The sequence below is a fragment of the Eumetopias jubatus genome, unplaced genomic scaffold, assembly GCF_037043125.1.
Source record: "Eumetopias jubatus isolate StellerSeaLion01/CBP00866 unplaced genomic scaffold, mEumJub1_p1.0 scaffold_1, whole genome shotgun sequence".
In the NCBI taxonomy this organism is placed as follows: Eukaryota; Metazoa; Chordata; class Mammalia; order Carnivora; family Otariidae; genus Eumetopias; species Eumetopias jubatus.
Window position 1 is genome coordinate 216,686,286 of NW_028274807.1, and position 16,887 is coordinate 216,703,172.

Genomic DNA, 16,887 nt, shown 5'->3' on the forward strand with positions numbered 1-16,887 from the left:
TGTGTCCTTTAAAAACAAATAGATTTTCTGCTTTGAATCCTAAAACAAAAACCAACTATGTACTAAAAATGAGAGACACAAGGAACTTAAAAAGCTGAACTTCAAAGGAGGTGAAAAATTATACCAAAAATAAACAAATTTGTTTTGTTGAAAAAGCAGAGGTGGTACTCTTAATTAAAGCAGACAAAGAGAGTCACTTCAAAACGATAAAGGGCATAATTCACAATGAAGACCTGTCACGAATTATTTACACCAAATAAAAAAATAAAAAACCAAAACAACAGAAAAAGAAGTGAAAACAACAGAAAATACAGAGGGGAAGTAAGCAAAAGAGCAGTAGGAAACTGTAACTTAATCCTTTTGAGCTAATTATCTTTGATTCAGCGATCTAAGTACAGTTAAGGACCAGCTATGGTTCCCAAAGTGTAACTGAAAGAGAAGGAGCATCCGTGAAATCGCCCGGCGTGCTTATTAAAAATGCACATTACTGAGCACCAACTCTCACTTGTCAAATCTCAATCTCCTGACACGAAATTTGAGAGCCAATGATTAGTAAGATTGATTTAACAGACAAGCCAGATTCCAAAGCATAAAAACAGAGAATACAGCTTCTCCTCGATATCTAGAGAACACCTCTAAAACTCGATCACACATCACACAGGGAAACTCAACATGTCTCAATGATTCAAGACAGTAGACACATTCTCAGACCACAGCAAAATGAAAGCAGAAACTGATTAAAGATGATGGAATCTACAGAAAGCCTGCAGAAAACATCATACTCTGTGGTGAAAGACTGAATGCTTTTCCCTACAATCTGGAACAAAGCAAGGAGGTCTGTTCTCAACACTCCTGTTCAGCACTGTACTGAAGGACTGAGCCAATGCAATCAGACAAGAAAAATAATTTGTTTTTAAAGAGAGGGAGAAGGGTATTTAAACACCCAAAAGTTTAAAAAATAGATATGCTCTCTCTCAAAATACTTTTGAGTCAGAGAAATCAAAACAAACATTGTAGTTATTTTTTTAAGTAGGCTCCATGCCCAACGTGGGGCTTGAACTCACGACCCTGAGATCAGGAGTCACACGCTCTGCCGACAAGCCAGCCAGACACCCTTGTAAAATATATATATATATTTTTTTAAATATGTGAAAACAAAGCTAAACTGAAGGTCTCCTCTGGTTAAATCCCTACCTTGGAGGCTCCAGTGACTCACATCTCAAATCAAATATCAGGTTCTCAGAAAGGCCCTGAGGTTGGTCCCTCTCATATTATCTATCACAGCAGCATCCTTAGTTTAAGTCCCCAAGAGCACTGCCAAAATCTGTAATTATTTAATTAAAGTATGTAGTCAGCTGTTTAATGTCTATCCCAGCCCCTCACTCCATCATGGGTCTGGCTACACAATGAACCAGGCTCCCTGCGAAATGAAAAACAGTGCATCCGTGACACCCCCATGTCAGCTAGTCCTCAGAATGGGATGAAAGCTACAGACACTGCCCCAGATAACACATCATGCCCCAGCACATATTCTGCATCCAACTCAAGATTGTTCACAGAGCCCTTCAAGGAACATCCATCAGCCCAGCGAAGGGCTACACGGACTCCAGATGAGGTATCTCTACTTTGGAGAAAGGCAACAACACCGATGTGATCAGGTGCCACTTAGTTGAAAGGTCTGACAGGCAACCATCCTCATCAGCTCCAGAGAGAGGGAAAAATTCAGATGAAAGTCAGGTGGCTTCCAAGGAGAATTTAGAAAACACAGCTCCCCTTGAACAGGTTGTTCAAGTTCAAATCCTGGCTCTGCCCCTTTCTAGCCGTCTGACTTTGGACAAGTTACCTTATTTCTGTTTCCCCTGCTGTCATACAGAGATGCGAACAGCTACCATCTCATGGGGTTGTTCCGATTAAACGAGGAACTGCATATAAGAGCCAGAGTGATGCTGGAGATAGAGCAAGCAACCAGAAAATGTTGACGCTGATGGTGATGATGCACATCAGAGCTCGTGGTCTCTGCTCTGCCAAGTCCACCTCACAGATGGGACTTCTCCCAGGCCATCAAAGGCTGCTCCGCTGACCTACTGCATTGTACCCTTCCCATCATGGCGTCCACAGTCCTCCCTGACTGTTCCAAGAAACTGGATATATCCCTTGGCATTGTCCGATTTCTACTGATTACCAATACAAAATGGCAAATGCCAAACAAAATAGCTAATTGTTTGGCAATACCAAACAAAACGGCAAAAGGCAGACAATCACACATAATCAGAAAACTCTGACAAATAAACTCCGTTCATTCCTCCACATCTCTGTCCGGCCTTTGTCCACTTATGTACATATTTTGGCTTCACTGGATAGAATCACACATACTATTTTGCACTCTTTATTTTCCACCTTGCACCCAAAGCTCCTTCTGTGTTAGCATACATACTGCATTGCCATAGCAGGGCAAGAAACAAGTTAGGACCTAGCTAAGTGACCAACAGGGGCAGAATGACTATGTAAAATATTGAAACCGATTATTGAAACAATAATACTGAATTTTCAAACAAAAGGTTGAAACAGAATACCTTCTGTTTCAACAACTAAATTAATGTGACAATTCTTAGCAAAATCCCACTGCATGTTAGTGTTCACATTTATTAATCTCTTCCAAAAGGACAGGCATTGGGCATAGCTCAATGGCAATTCTCCCCATTAAAAAGGTCCCTTCTCAGATCTGGACCTCAGTGTTTTTCTTCAAGAATGTGGCATACACCTACTTCTTTTCAAATAGTACATCAGAAGGGCAAAACCTATCCACACTTAAGTAGTAGAGTGCTAAAAGTCACTTTGCAGAGCAGCAATAATATCTAAAATCCAATAAGGTAGCTGCTCTGATAGAAAGCTTTCCCACAATCAATTATTTTATAGGTTTTCTGACTAGTGTGAGTTTTCTGATGGGTGATGAGGGATGAGCTCTGGCTGAATGCTTTCCCACATTCATTACAGCTATACGGTTTCTCTCCAGTGTGAGTTCTCTCATGCCTAACGAGGGAAGACCTCTGGCTGAAGGCTCTTCCACACTGATTACATTCATAGGGGTTCTCACCAGTGTGAGTTCGCTCGTGTTGGTTAAGTGAGGAGCGATCACTGAAGGCCTTTCCACATTCATTACATTCGTAGGGCTTCTCACCAGTATGTGTTCTCCTGTGCAAGATCAGGTAAGAACTCTGGCAGAAGGATTTTCCACAGTCTTTGCATTTATAGGGCTTTTCCCCTGTGTGAATCCTCCGGTGCTGGGTAAGAGATGAAATCCTGTTGAAGGCTTTCCCACAGTCACTGCACGTGTAGGGCTTCTCTCCAGTATGAGTTCTCAAGTGTCGTGTGAGGGTTGAGCTGTGCGTAAAGGCTCTCCCACATTCCTGACATTCATATGGTCTCTCTCCTGTATGTATTCTCTGATGTTCACTCAGGGAATGCCTCCGATTAAACATTTTCCCGCAGTGGTAACATTCATAGGGTTTCCCCACCGTATTAATTGTGGTGTGTGTTGTAAGAGCCGTACCATGATTACATGACTCCCCACTTTCTGCATACATACAGATTCCAGTTCTTTTGTGTTGAACAAGGGGACTGTTTGGGCTGATGTCTTTTCCACATTCATTCCCTTCACAGGGCCTCTGGTCTGAGTATCCCATCTGATGATGTTTTAAGAACAGATCAGCTACCAAACTCTCAATATCAAGATCACAGTCATGGAAATGTTTTCCTACAAAACCTCCTTGTGATAAAGCAAGGTCTGAGTTCATACTACAGGTTTCCCCAAACTCACGCCAGGCAGTGGTCTCCTTTGGAGCAAATGCCTCTGCTTGGGTATATGCCATTTGCCTCAAAAGCCTGTGGGAGTCTTCATGGTTCTCCTCCAGCTGACCACATGCCCAGTGTTCTCTGGGGAGCTTTATGATACTCATACCACTGGCTGGTTCTTCCTCCAAAACCACCTTCTTATAAATTGACTCTTGGCTTTTCAGACTAGTCTCCAAATCTGAAATAAATTAAGGGGGTGGGGGGGGAGAAACATTTAACTTAATAATAGTGGGACAAAAGTACTTCCAACATATATAAGGCACATGTGAATTCATGTTCAAATATCAGCACTCAACACGGGGGGAAAACAGGAAAAGATCCTAAGGACAGGAAGCAGTGTAAGAAGCTGGACAATGATGAAAAAGGGGAGAAAAAAATGTAAATATAGAAGTAATGGCTCTACAAAGGAGGGAGAAGGAGAATGGCAGAGAGAAAGAATCATCAAGAAAGCAGACAGGGAAGAGAAGCAACAAGAAATACAGGTAGAACAGCTTCAAGAAAGAAATGGGATATCTTTTCTCTGCACCCACAGCGGGTGGTAGAAGCCAGTGCATAGGGTAAGGTTGCCGGAGATGAACCGAAGGTATCTGAGAAAGAGCAACCAAAGACCTCAACCTTCTCCTTATAGAGCTCGGGCCTCTGTGGAGAGATCTCTGATCTGCAGTCCCCAAGATGCCACCCCCACTCAATGGCTTGTATCTGCCTGGCTCTCACCTGAACAGGAGGTTTGGGGAGTTCCTTGTGGCCCCATCCACATGGCTTCTCCTGGCTCCAAGTGGGAAGGCACCACTGGTAAAAAGAGTGGACACCCCGCCCATGGGGAAGGACTGGTGGCCGGAGAGGCTTGTGTTGGGGAAAGTGTGCCATCGTCAATGCTGGTATCAGAACTTTGGTTCTTCAAGGCTCCTGAAAGAGACAAGAGTACACTGGAGAGGTGGCATGTTGACCAAGCTGACCAATTTTCCTGATTAAAAACCTGTGGATCTTACATTTCCCCAAGAAAGATCTACAAATGGCCACCAAGCACACGAAAAGATGTTCAACGTCATTAACCATTAGGGAAATGCAAATCAAAACCACAGTGAGACATCACTTCATACCTAGTAGGATGGTTTTGATTTTTTTTTTTAAAAAGCAAAAGCAGAAAATAAGTCTTAGAGAGGATGTGGAAAAATCAGAATCCTTGTGCATGGCTGTTAAGATGGTGCTGTGAAAACCAGCTTGGTGGCTCCTCAAAAAGGTAAACATAGAATTACTGTTGGACCTAGCAATGCCACTTCTGGGTATGGACCCCAGGTTGCTGAAAGCAGGGAAGTGAAGTACTATTTGCACACCCACATTCACAGCGACTGAAAAGTCGAAACAACCCAAGTGTCCATCTATGGACAAGTGGATAAATAAAATGTGGCCCATCCAAACAGTGGAATATTATTTAGCCATAAAAAGTAATGAAATTCTGCTGAAGGCTTTCCCACAGTCACTGCACGTGCGAGGGTTGAGCTGTGCGTAAAGGCTCTCCCCAACCCCTGCCACGACTCGGAGGGACCCCGAGGACGCTGCTCAGTGAGAGGAGCCAGACCCAGAAGGACACAACCCACAGGACCCCACTCCCAGGAGGTCCCCAGAGGAGTCCCGTCCACACAGACAGAGAGGAGAGGGTGGGAGCCGGGGCTGGGGCAGGGGGTGGGGACAGAGTCTCCGTGGGGGGAGACGGAACGTTCTGGAGACGGAGGGTGGGGGTGAGGAGTCCGTGCTTAGTGAGTATAGGGTTTCTCTCTGAGGTGATGAAAAGGTTTTGGAAACAGCGCTGATGGTCCTACAACATTTTGAATGTAATTACTGCCTCTGAATTGTATACCTAAAAAATGGATTAAGAAGGCAAATTTTATGTTACATGTATTCCACAACAAAAAATTTTTTAATGGTGACTCTGTAGCCAAGAGGACTCAGGGACGTTATCTCAGACTAAGGTGCGAGGTGCGTCTCAACAGCAGCTTGGGCAATCATACAACGAAGAAATCAGACCATTCTCTGCATTGAAGAGCCCAGTGAACCATGCGCCCCACAGGGGCAGGAACCACGGCCGCCGTATTCACCCCACTTCACAACGCCCACTTCCTAACCCAGCTCTGGACGCAGTGTAGACGCTGAGTGAGCGTGAACGGAGGAGTGGGTGGATGCGCGCGGCTGGTCTTACCCAGGGCGGCCAGGTTCGCGCAGGTGTCCAGCATCACCTCTCTGTAGAGCCTCCTCTGCGCAGAATCCAGCATCGCCCACTCCTCCCGGGAGAAGTCCACGGCCACATCCTCCAAGGTCACTAACTCCTGAAACATCACATCGGTTCTGCTCAGGCAAGCCCCCGCACCCCATCCGCGGTCACAGGAGGAGCACAGAGGGAGGTGGTCCACGTGGAGCGGGTGCGCAGCCCAGAGGTCAGACTGCCAGTGCAGGACGGCCGGAGGGGCACATGCGGCCCATTTGCTGTTGTTGTTGTAAAGACTGATTGATTGCTTGATTGATTGTCAGAGAGAGAATGCGCACAAGCAGGGGGTGCGGCAGACAGAGGGAGAGGGAGAAGCAGGCTTCCCGCCGAGCAGGGAGCCTGATGCGGGACTTGATCCCACGACCCTGGGATCATGACCTGGGCCGAAGGCAGATGCTTCATTGACTGAGCTACCCAGGCGCCACAAAATTAAAAGTTTCTGTGTTTCTCCCACCCAGAAGAAAAAAGTTAGCACCCAGGACTGCCACAAAATTTTAAAGTGGGGACGCCTGGGTGGCTCAGTCGGTCAAGTGTCCGGCTCTCGATTTCGGGTCAGGTCATGATCCCAGGGTGCTGGGCTCCCTGCTCTGTGCGGAGTCTGCTGGAGATTGTCTCCCTTTCCCTCTGCTCCTCCCCTGCTCACACTCTCGCCCTCTCTCAAATAAATAAAATATTTTAAAAAAAAATGTTAGATAAAGTAGGAAAAAACAGGCTTTTTTCCAGGCCAGCAGCCGCTGCTGCAACCTTCCCCAGGCCCCCTCACATTCCTGCTGCCTTCTTCCCAGGGAGCTCTAGGGTTAACCCTGCAACTGCTGAACTCACTGCAAGACTTTGAGTAAATATGCAATTAAATAAAAAGGAAAACAATTTTAATGGCTTTGAACTTCGTGACTATTACATATGGATGTACAATTAAAAATGAGTGTGAAATATCACTTCATATTTATTAAATATAAAAACATATTTATATTTAATATTTATAATAAATATTATTTGTTTAAAATTATAATAAGTAAATATATATAAATATATTCTTATAATTTCATAATGGATCATCTCAGTCAGGGAAGACTGGGGAAAAAGTCTCAGTGGGACACAAGTTTTTTGCTTTTTGCTGCCTGGTGAGCAGGTTAAAATGTACGCTCTTTAAATACTAAAACCAAGTCTCCATGACTCATGATTTGTATGACTTACACCTATTGGAAAACAGCATGAAGAGAGAGGCGATCCCCAGATGGAGAAATGATGTTGGGGTTTTAAAGACTCAGGTCTGAGCCGCTAAGGGGCTCGTGATCCCGCGTGGCGTGGAGAGATGAGGACCCTCCAGCCTGACTGCCTCGATTTGAGTGGCTCCACTTATGTGCACATGAAGGCAGACAAGAAAGGAAGGGCCACTGCCCAGCCCTGTGGCATCTCAGCTTTGCCGCTGCTGAGGGACAAGCTGCTGGCTTTGTTTGGAGCCCTGACCTCACAGGTCCTGGGCCCAGCTGAAACCTCACAGTGTCCCCAAGGGCTGTGTCAGGCCTGAAGCAGGTGTGCCTGCGATGACCAGGACTTTGATGCAGGGGCCAGAGCGGATTGAAGACCTCTCTCCAGGGGGCCCCAAATAGGACAACGTCATAGATACTGACTGGACATCTTGGTCACTCAGAAATGACCCCAGGAAAGGGCTTGTTCTCTGAGGGACCACCTGAACTCGAGCTGTTGGTCACCTCTGTATTTCTGATGCAGACACTGATCACGTTCCCAAAGCTATGAGTTAGGGGACAGGGACCCCGCCTACCACTCTCCACAGATCTGCTATCCCAGCTGATGGTGGCTTCTGCTCCCCCTCTCTCCTGATGCTCATGCCCCAGAAGGCGGCTTCCCACCAAATGCAGCTGTCCCCAGGCTTCGGAAGGAAGGGACCCTGACACCTGCCACGATGTGGAGGGACCCCGAGGACACCGGGCTCAGTGAGAGGAGCCAGATACAGAAGAACAGACACATCCCGCAGGACCCCACTCCCAGGAGGTCCCCAGAGGAGTCCCGTGCACACAGACAGAGAGGAGAGGGTGGGAGCCGGGGCTGGGGCAGGGGGTGGGGAGTCCGTGCTTCATTGGGACAGAGTCTCCGTGTGGGGAGATGGAAAGTTCTGGAGACGGAGGGTGGGGGTGGTCGCAGGACCATATGAGTGTGCTTCATGCTGCGAGCTATGTACTGAAAGTGGTTACGATGGTGAATTTCATGTTGTGTGTATTTGACCACAATTTTGAAAATTATTTTTAAATAAGGATGGCATAGCTCTTCCCGCCATGGGGGAAACGTGCGGTCTTCGGGCCACAAGGACACGCTCCCAGCCCAGGAAGGAAGCACAGCTCTCCTGTGGGGAAAGGTGTGCTAAATCCACTGTACGCCTTTCCTTAGACACCCAAGAAGCAGGGGTACTCGGACCCAGATGCTCATGGGCAGTGCTCCCTCGGTTCCCAGGTAGCAAGGAATGCAAGTCTGGTAGGAGCACTTCCCCTGACACACTGGGCATCTTCAGGGCCGGAGGAAGTCCCCACTCACCTGGGGCCATGGGGGCAGGTAGCCAGCAGCCATTCTCTTCTCTTGGGAGCAGTTTCCAAGGCAGGCAGAGCTGTGGGAGAAGGGACCGTGAAGCCCAGGCCCAGACCTGTCCCCAGTCCCCAAATCCTGGACCCGGAGACCTCTGCAACCAATCCAGGTGTCCCCCCAACAGTGTGGTCAACAGAAGCCAGGACAGAGGCCGTGGGCCTTAACGGCTACTTAACCCAGGCTCAGACGGAGAGACTGAAGGTCTCAGAAGCTTATGGAATGCACCCACTCCATTGCAAAGCAGTCTGTGTGAATGTCCTGGGGCCACTGAAACAGACGACCACAAGCTGGGAGGCTGAAGACCGCAGAGACTTACTCTCTCACATTCTGGAGGCCACAAGTCAGATCAAGGTCTCAGGTCCGCACCCCCCTCCAGCGGCTTCAGAAGAGGGTCCTTCCTGCCTCTTCCAGGTCCTGGGCACTCCAGCTGGCCCTGGGCGCGTGGCCACGTCCCTCCAGTCTCTGCCTCCATGGTCACATGGCTGTCTCCCGAATCTGTGTCTCTCTTCTTATGAGGACACCAAGTCATTGGATTAGGCCCGCCTACTCCAATATGACCTCGCCTTCACTAACACCATCTGCAAAGATCCTATTTCCAAATAAGCTCACATTCTAAGGTTCCGGGTGGACATGAATTTTGTGGGGAACACCACTCAACCTAGTAGGACCACCCAGGCTCAAACTCTGGAAGGCTCAGTTCAGAGCCCACAGGCGCCCCCACCCTGGGCATGTCTCAGATTCATGTCTGCCTTCCCACAGCCCAGCTGGCTTCCTGGACTCATTCCCTGACCCAACTTTAGTTGGGCCACTCTGAACCCTCCTTTCAGCCAGGCCTTGACCTCTGAGCTTCTGAGTTTAGTTCTGCATTACCCAGTTTTAGCAAGAGCCCCTGCCCTGTGTCTGATCCCCCAGAGAGCTGGCCGGTCCCCCCATCCCCCGGCCACGTGGCGTGGGGATCACCCAGCCTGCCTGCAGCAGCAGCCCCATCAGCTCTGTTTAGCCAGAGTCCCCCTGATGTGCCCTCTTGGCAAGTGCCCGTCCACTGACCCCCTCCTGCTCCGTTGCCACATACCCCGGCTTGTCCACGCTGCATCAGGGATGGAGCCCCGGTCCACTGGGAGGTCTCTCCCCACTGCCACAGGGCTACTGTGGCACGCTAACGAGTATCTGGCTCTGGCCCTCAGTGACGGCATCCTGAAGCAGTCCCCACTCTGTCCCAACTCACCACAGGTGAGTGACCTGCCCGCTCTGGGTGCTGTCATCCATGTGTAAACTCTAAACTCTCACGCAGACTCACGAGGAATGAATGGACACTTGTGATGGGCTTGATCTGGATTCCTGGATGAAAACTTCAAAAAAAATCACTGCCCCCCCCCACATTAACAGAAAATCACCACAGGAACACCCCAGTAATCCTACCTGCAGACAAGACCCACCGATGCACACAATTCATTACTGGGGAGACTCCAAGGAGAGGCGGGACATTGGTCATGCCTCCAAAATATGCTAATTAGCACCCTGGTTTTAACACATCTGTAAACCCTTCCATGTTTCTCCTCCAGGAGGTGGAGCTTCGCCTCCCCAGACCCCTGCTTTCCATGTGGGTTGACTCAGTGACTTGCTTCCAATAAACACAGCAGATCAAGGGAGACACGGCAACCTTATTCCCGGAGAAACCTGTCAGACCCCACCCGAGCCAGGTGATCAAGGCTGGAGTCACCGGCGCCGAGGACTGGACGGCAGGTATCCCCTGATGTGACATGACACCACTGGGGTACCCTCCCCCAAAACCATAACCCCAGTGTAATCATGAGGAAACATCAGACAAACTCAACCCATGGGACCTTCTACAAACACCTGGCCAGTGCTCTTCAAAAGCACCAAGGTCATGAAAGACAAGGAAAGTGTGAGAAACAGTCACAGACTGGAGGAGCCCAAGAAGAAAGGCAAGGTGACAAAATGTCCTGCAGGACCCTGGATGGGTTTCCTGGGCCAGAAGGAAGATGGTAGTGGGAAATCTGGGGAAATCTGAAAAAGTCTGCCATGTAGTTAATAGAACAGAACCAGCGTTAATCTCTTGGTTGGTTGATGTTTTTTTTTTTTTTTTTTTTTTTTTTTTTTAGTGTGTGGTAAGAACACCCAACATGAGATTTATCCTCATGACCCATTTTAGGTGCATGACGCCCTATCGCTGACTCATCCTGCTGAACTGAGACCTGATGCCGCCCGCCCCCTCCCGTCCATGCTCCGGGTCGCATCTTGGTTGCGATCAACGCCCCACAGTAGGTGTCGATGACATGAGGAGAAGCATTCCCAGTAAGGGGTAAGGCGGTGTTAACCCTGGGGTACTGCAAATCGGTTCTTGGGGTGGGGAGGGGAGGTCAGAAAAAGTGCTCTTTTTATGTATAAGGCACAGATGCGTGTTCAGTACAAAGGTGGATACACGCACACCTACATATAATGCACTGTTTGGTATCGAAGATCTGTGACAACCCCGCATCCAGCAAGTCTGCGGGGCCATTCCTCCCCCACGGCGTTTGCTCACTTCGTGTCTCTGTGCCACAGCAATCTCACGAGCTTATTACTCTGGTTGTTATGGAGATCGGTGGTCAGTGATGATGCCTTGCAGAAAGCTCAGATGACGGTTTGCGTTTATTAGCAAGAAGGTATTTTTAAATTAAGGCATGTACATGATATTTTTAGACATCACGCTACCGCACACCTAATGGACTCCAGGACGGTGTAAACATAACTTTTATGAACCCTGGGAAACCCGAAATGCACACAACTCGCTTTACTGTCGGTGATCTGGAACCGAACCTGCAGTATCTCCAACGTAAGTCTGTGTACATGTAACTTTTCTTACGGGCTAAACGGTGTCCCCTCCAAATTCATACCTTCAAGTCCCAACCACAGGACCTCAGAAGGTGACTGTATTTCAAGATAGGGCTCTTAAAGAGGTAATTAAGTCAAAATGAGGTCATTAGGAATGGGCCCTGGTCCCATAAAACCCGTGTCCTTGTAAGAAGAGAGGACTGGGGGGGGGGGGGCCTGGGTGGCTCAGTAGTTAAGCATCTGCCTTCGGCTCAGGTCATGATCCCGGGGTCCTGGGATTGAGCCCCACATGGGGCTCCCTGCTCAGCGGGAAGCCTGCTTGTCCCCCTCCTTCCTGCTGGTGCTCTTTCTCACTCTCTCTGTGTCTCTCAAATAAATAAATAAAAAAGAAGAAAAGAAGAGAGCATTGGGATACAGACACACACAGAGAAGACCACGGGAGGGCGCAGAGAGGAGACAGCTGTCTACCGCCAAGGAGAGAGGCTTCAGAACGAAATCAAGCCTGTCGACACCTCGATCTCAGGCCACCGGCTCCAGGTCTGGGAGAGAACCGAGCTCTGTGGTGTGAGCCTCCCCGTCCGCAGGGCTCTGTGGCAGCCCCCACACACTGATGCCTCTGTGGTATTCAATCTTCGTGGGGGGGCTGATCAGTATCAACGTGCTGGCTTTGATCACTGTTGTGAGAGATGCCAATGGGGGAAGCTGGGTGATGGGTACAGGGGGCTCTGCCCCACTTCTGCAACATCTGTGAGTCTATAATTAATTCGCAACTAAACATTTAAAAAAATAGCCTCCTGCCAGAAAGAATTTCACAGGGAAGGGCAATTGGGACACAAGAATCCCCACAAGGTTGCTTGGGGCGAGGGCAAACGAAGAAGCCAGGCTGAGTGTGCACGAGGGGGGAGCTATGGGGGGCTCCGTGTGCCATCTGCACACCTCTTCCCCAAATCCCTTCAAAATGAAAAGCTCACTCAAGTAAAGACGCTTCTCCCAAGGTGATACTCAGATGACCGAGGGGCACACGGAAAGATGCTCAACATCATGAGTCATTGGGGAAACACAGATCAAACCCACAGGGAGGTAGCATCTCGCCCCCAGCAGGATGACTAGCGCCAGAAAGGCAAGAACAGGGGTTGGGGAGCATGGGGAGAAATGGACCCCTTGGGCACCACTGGTGGGCATGGACAACGGGGCCGCCGCCATGGAAGACAGTCTGGTGGTTCCTCGAATGGTTAAACACAGTTACCATGGGACCCACGCTCCCTGCCCAAGAGAAACAAAAACATACGTCCACACAAACATTTGTTCACAAATTTCACGGCAGTGTGACTCACAGTCACCCAAAGGTGGAAGCAACCCAAAGGTCTGTCAACAGATGAATGGGTAAACACATGTGCTCCGTCTACACAGCAGATTGTTATTCAGCCTTAAAAAGAAGTGTAGCCCTGACACACACTACGTGGACCGACCCTGAGGCCACGACACTCAGGGAGGGAACCAGACACAGAAGGCCCCACGGGTGTGAGTCCACGTGTGTGACACGTCTCCAGAACAGGCTCATCCATGAACAGGAAGTAGATCTGTTTTTGCCACGGGCTAGAGAATAGGGCTGGGAGGTAACGGCTCATGGGGACAGAGTTTCTTGAGAGAATGATGAAAGGATCCAGAATTAGGCAGACATGGTGACTGCTCAACTCTGTGCATATACTCTAAGTCACTGAACTGCATGCCCTAAATGAACTAACTGTATGGTGTGTGGATCACATCTAAATAAAACTATTACCAAAAAAATAAAACTAACAAACCTGAAAAAAAAAAAACTTGTCAACAGTTAAATATATGTAACACACACACGTAATATAAGGCAAGACGGCAAAGGCTGGCAAGGATATACACCAAATGGTATCATGGCTAACTCCAGGAGGGACCAGTAATTGCTTAAATTATCAAGGAAGGGGCGCCTGGGTGGCTCAGGCGTTAAGCGTCTGCCTTCGGCTCAGGTCATGATCCCAGAGTCCTGGGATCGAGCCCCACATCTGCTCCCTGCTCCGCGGGAAGCCTGCTTCTCCCTCTCCCGCTCCTCCTGCTCGTGTTCCCTCTCTCGCTCTCTCTGTCAAATAAATAAATTAACTAAAAAAAATTATCAAGGAAGACATGATCCGTGATGCCAACTTCTTTTGCAAACCATTTATGAAGTGAAACTGAGATAAACTAGAACAAAAGCTTGACAACCTGAGCGGGGAGCCAGAGAGGACGTGCTGCAGAATTCACCAGAGAGCTGGCTCCGACTCACTGGGAGCACGTGGTCTCAGCTATGCCGGGCAGAGGGCCCGCTGGCCAGACCCCCGGGGCATCAGGTGTCTCTCTAGGACACACGTGCTCCACCCTGAGCAGGCACCTGCTGGTGAAAACACTGCCCGGTGCTGAGTCAGGTGCTCTACAAGATACGCTCAAGGCCTGACCTTCCAGTACCCGTGAAAGTGACCTTCTTTGCAAACAGGAAATTTGCAGATATGACTAAGTCATCCTAGAGTCGAGTGGGTCCTGATGCACAATGACGGACGGTGTCCTTAAAAGGGACACGGACACACAGGGAGAAGGCCATGTGGCAGTGGACGCAGAGACGAGTGACACAGCTTCGAGCCAAGGGATGCCAAGGGTTGAGAGGGACCCTCAGAAGCTGTAAGAGGCAGGGAGCATCCTCTCCTCGGGCCTTCGGAGGGAGCAGGGCACTGCTGACCCTTGACTTCGGACTTCTGGCCTCCAGAATGCGAGAGTGGAGGTTTCTGTTGCATTGGCCACGCAGGCTGTGGTGCTCTGCTCTGGTGGCCCCAGGACACTCACAAACACCAGAGGCAAACAGAGAGGGAGGGCTCTGGTCCTCGCTTTAGTCTTGTTGCCCGGGAGCTTCATGCAGGGGACGGAACACGGCTACCACCCTGGCCCCCACACTGCATGCGGTTCCGTCCTTGTTCTGGGGACACTGCAGCTCACGGCAATGGGTCCGGGTCCCCCGGCCCCTTCCTAGCTTTTCCAGACCAATTCTCTGCCACCCTCTCAAGGTTTGAAGACCCTCCTAATCGCGGTGCATGTCAGCGGCCCCCTACGCCCCCTCCTTCACCCAGGCCTGTGGCACGTGGCTCAGGATTTTCCCTCTCAATGTCTGAACCACAGAAACTCATCCTTTCTCCACAGGAAGGCCAGATGAGGCCCGATGGGGGCTTCCTCACAAGAACAATGAAATGCACCCCAGGGAAGGGGAGAGACTGGAGGGCTTGGTGCTGGGACACTGGCAGAATGGTCAGCTGCTTCCTCCTCCCCTGGCCGGTGAGCTGGGCATAAACGGAGTGGACCCTCGATACCACTAGAACCACAGGGCCACAGGGTAAGTCACCCACGGTCCCCTAGGGACAGTCACTCCCAAATGAGAGCTCGCTGGTTTCGGGGATTCCATCCGCCCGAAAAGACTCCCTGTGCCTTGATGATCTGCCCTCCCGAGGCCCTAGGATGCTGCACACAATTAAATACACACCCCGAGGGGAGTGGGGAGCACGAGACACAGCTGCTGGGGTTGGGTCTCTCTGGTTCGTACCGTCTGACCCTTTGGGAATTTATTCTGCTATCTAGTGAGCAGGGATCTGACTCAGGTGTTTTTCCGGATAATTAATGTAGGGTCTCTCCCCTACCCCCTCCCCCGGGGCGCTGTGGGCACTGGGGCGGGATCGTTCTCTGGGGCGGGGCCGTCCGGGCGCTGTGGGGTCTGAGCGGCATTCCTGGCCCCACTCCCTCGATGCCAGGCACTCCCCCCCCCCCGCCCGCGTGACAACCACCAATGTCCCCAGACCCTGCCCACGGGGGACGGGGACAGGCAGAATCGCCCCGGGGAGACCTCTGGCTAGCCCAGGGAAGCCCGGGGGTTCCAAGCCCTCTCCGCCTTCAAGAGCAAACAGGTTCATTCCATTTCCCTTCCAAGTCTGGGCTGGACGAGCTGTCGTCCGCTCCTGGCAGCGCGCGCCCCCGGGGGTCTCACACGGGGGCTCCCCGCAAGGAAGGCTTGGACTCTGCCGTTCTGGGAGCTGGGCGGCCTTTCCGACCGTCCCGTGCCGCCTCCACGGGAACGCCGAGGCCCCGCTCCCGCCCGGACCCCCGCGCAGACCCCGCACACCGGGCTTCGGGCGCGGCCGGCCAGGAAGGCGCGAAGCACCGCCTGCGGCTACGCCGCCCCAAAACGGGCGCAGGTGTCGCCGGGAGCGCACCGCTCGGGCGCCACCGGCTCCCACCCCGGCCCGCGGCGCCGACGCGGTCCCCGCGCCGGTCCCGGACCCCTCCTCCCTCCGGCCCGCGCCCCCGCCCCGTTCACTCACGCCGCGCCGCCGCCGCCGCCGCCGCCCCCGCACGCGCTCCCAGGACGGACGCGGCAGTGCGCCTGCGCATCGCGTGGCCGCGAACTACAAGTCCCAGGAGCTGCGGGTCTGGCGCTGGGTTCCCCCGTGCCTCTGGGGCAACGAGTCTAGTCACAGCGCCGTCAGCGGGCGGGAGGTGTCTCCGCAGGACGGAGAAGCTTCCTGCCCAGCGGCAGATGCGCCCAGCGCTTGGCCTGTCCCTGAATGAGGGAGAAAATGCGAGTGATGTATTTGGCACGATGCCTGAGACATAAAGATTTGCCTATTTATTAACAAGTTATGTAAATATGTAATCCAATTTTTACTTGGTAAAACTGTTATAAGGATATTTATCAGTAATACTGATAGATGGACTTGTGTTATTAATAATATGTTGAAATAATAAAACTACCATAATTAATATAGTAATGTATCATAGGTTCATAATATATATTGTTATTATCAACTATGATATTCTGTATAATACAGTAAAATGTAACCATCTAATGATAAAATAATATCAATAAGTTATATAAATATGTGATCAATTATACATTTTAAAAATTATGATGATGATTATTGGCCCAAACCATGATATGTATTATATGTCTTTCAGTATACTATTGTTTTTCTTTTTCAAATGTTTATTTAAATTCTGGTTAGTTGATGTATCGTGCAATATTCATTTCTGGAGTAGAATTCAGTGATTCATCACTTACATACAACACCCAGTGCTCATCACAAGTGCCCTCCTTAATACCCATCGCCCACTTAGCCCATCCCCCACCCACCTCCCTCCATCAACGCTCAGCTTGTTCTCTATGGTTAAGAGTCTCTTATGGTTTTTTCCCCTTGTCTCTTTTTTTCCTTCCCATATGTTTATCTGTTTAATTTCCTAAATTCCACATATGAGTGAAATCATACGGTATATGTCTTTCTCTGACTGACTTATTTTGC

At 50.1% G+C, this 16,887-nt stretch overlaps 1 protein-coding gene across 1 annotated transcript; it reads right to left on the bottom strand.

Moving 5' to 3' along the window:
* Positions 1-2,370: 2,370 nt before the first annotated feature.
* On the bottom strand, positions 2,371-16,006 carry ZNF554 (zinc finger protein 554). The gene is given in 6 exon segments (XM_028126127.2): positions 2,371-4,030; positions 4,567-4,758; positions 6,050-6,176; positions 8,666-8,735; positions 15,913-15,940; positions 15,943-16,006. Coding segments are annotated over 6 exon segments (1,632 nt in total). The 5' UTR covers positions 15,983-16,006; the 3' UTR covers positions 2,371-2,855.
* Positions 16,007-16,887: the final 881 nt, after the last annotated feature.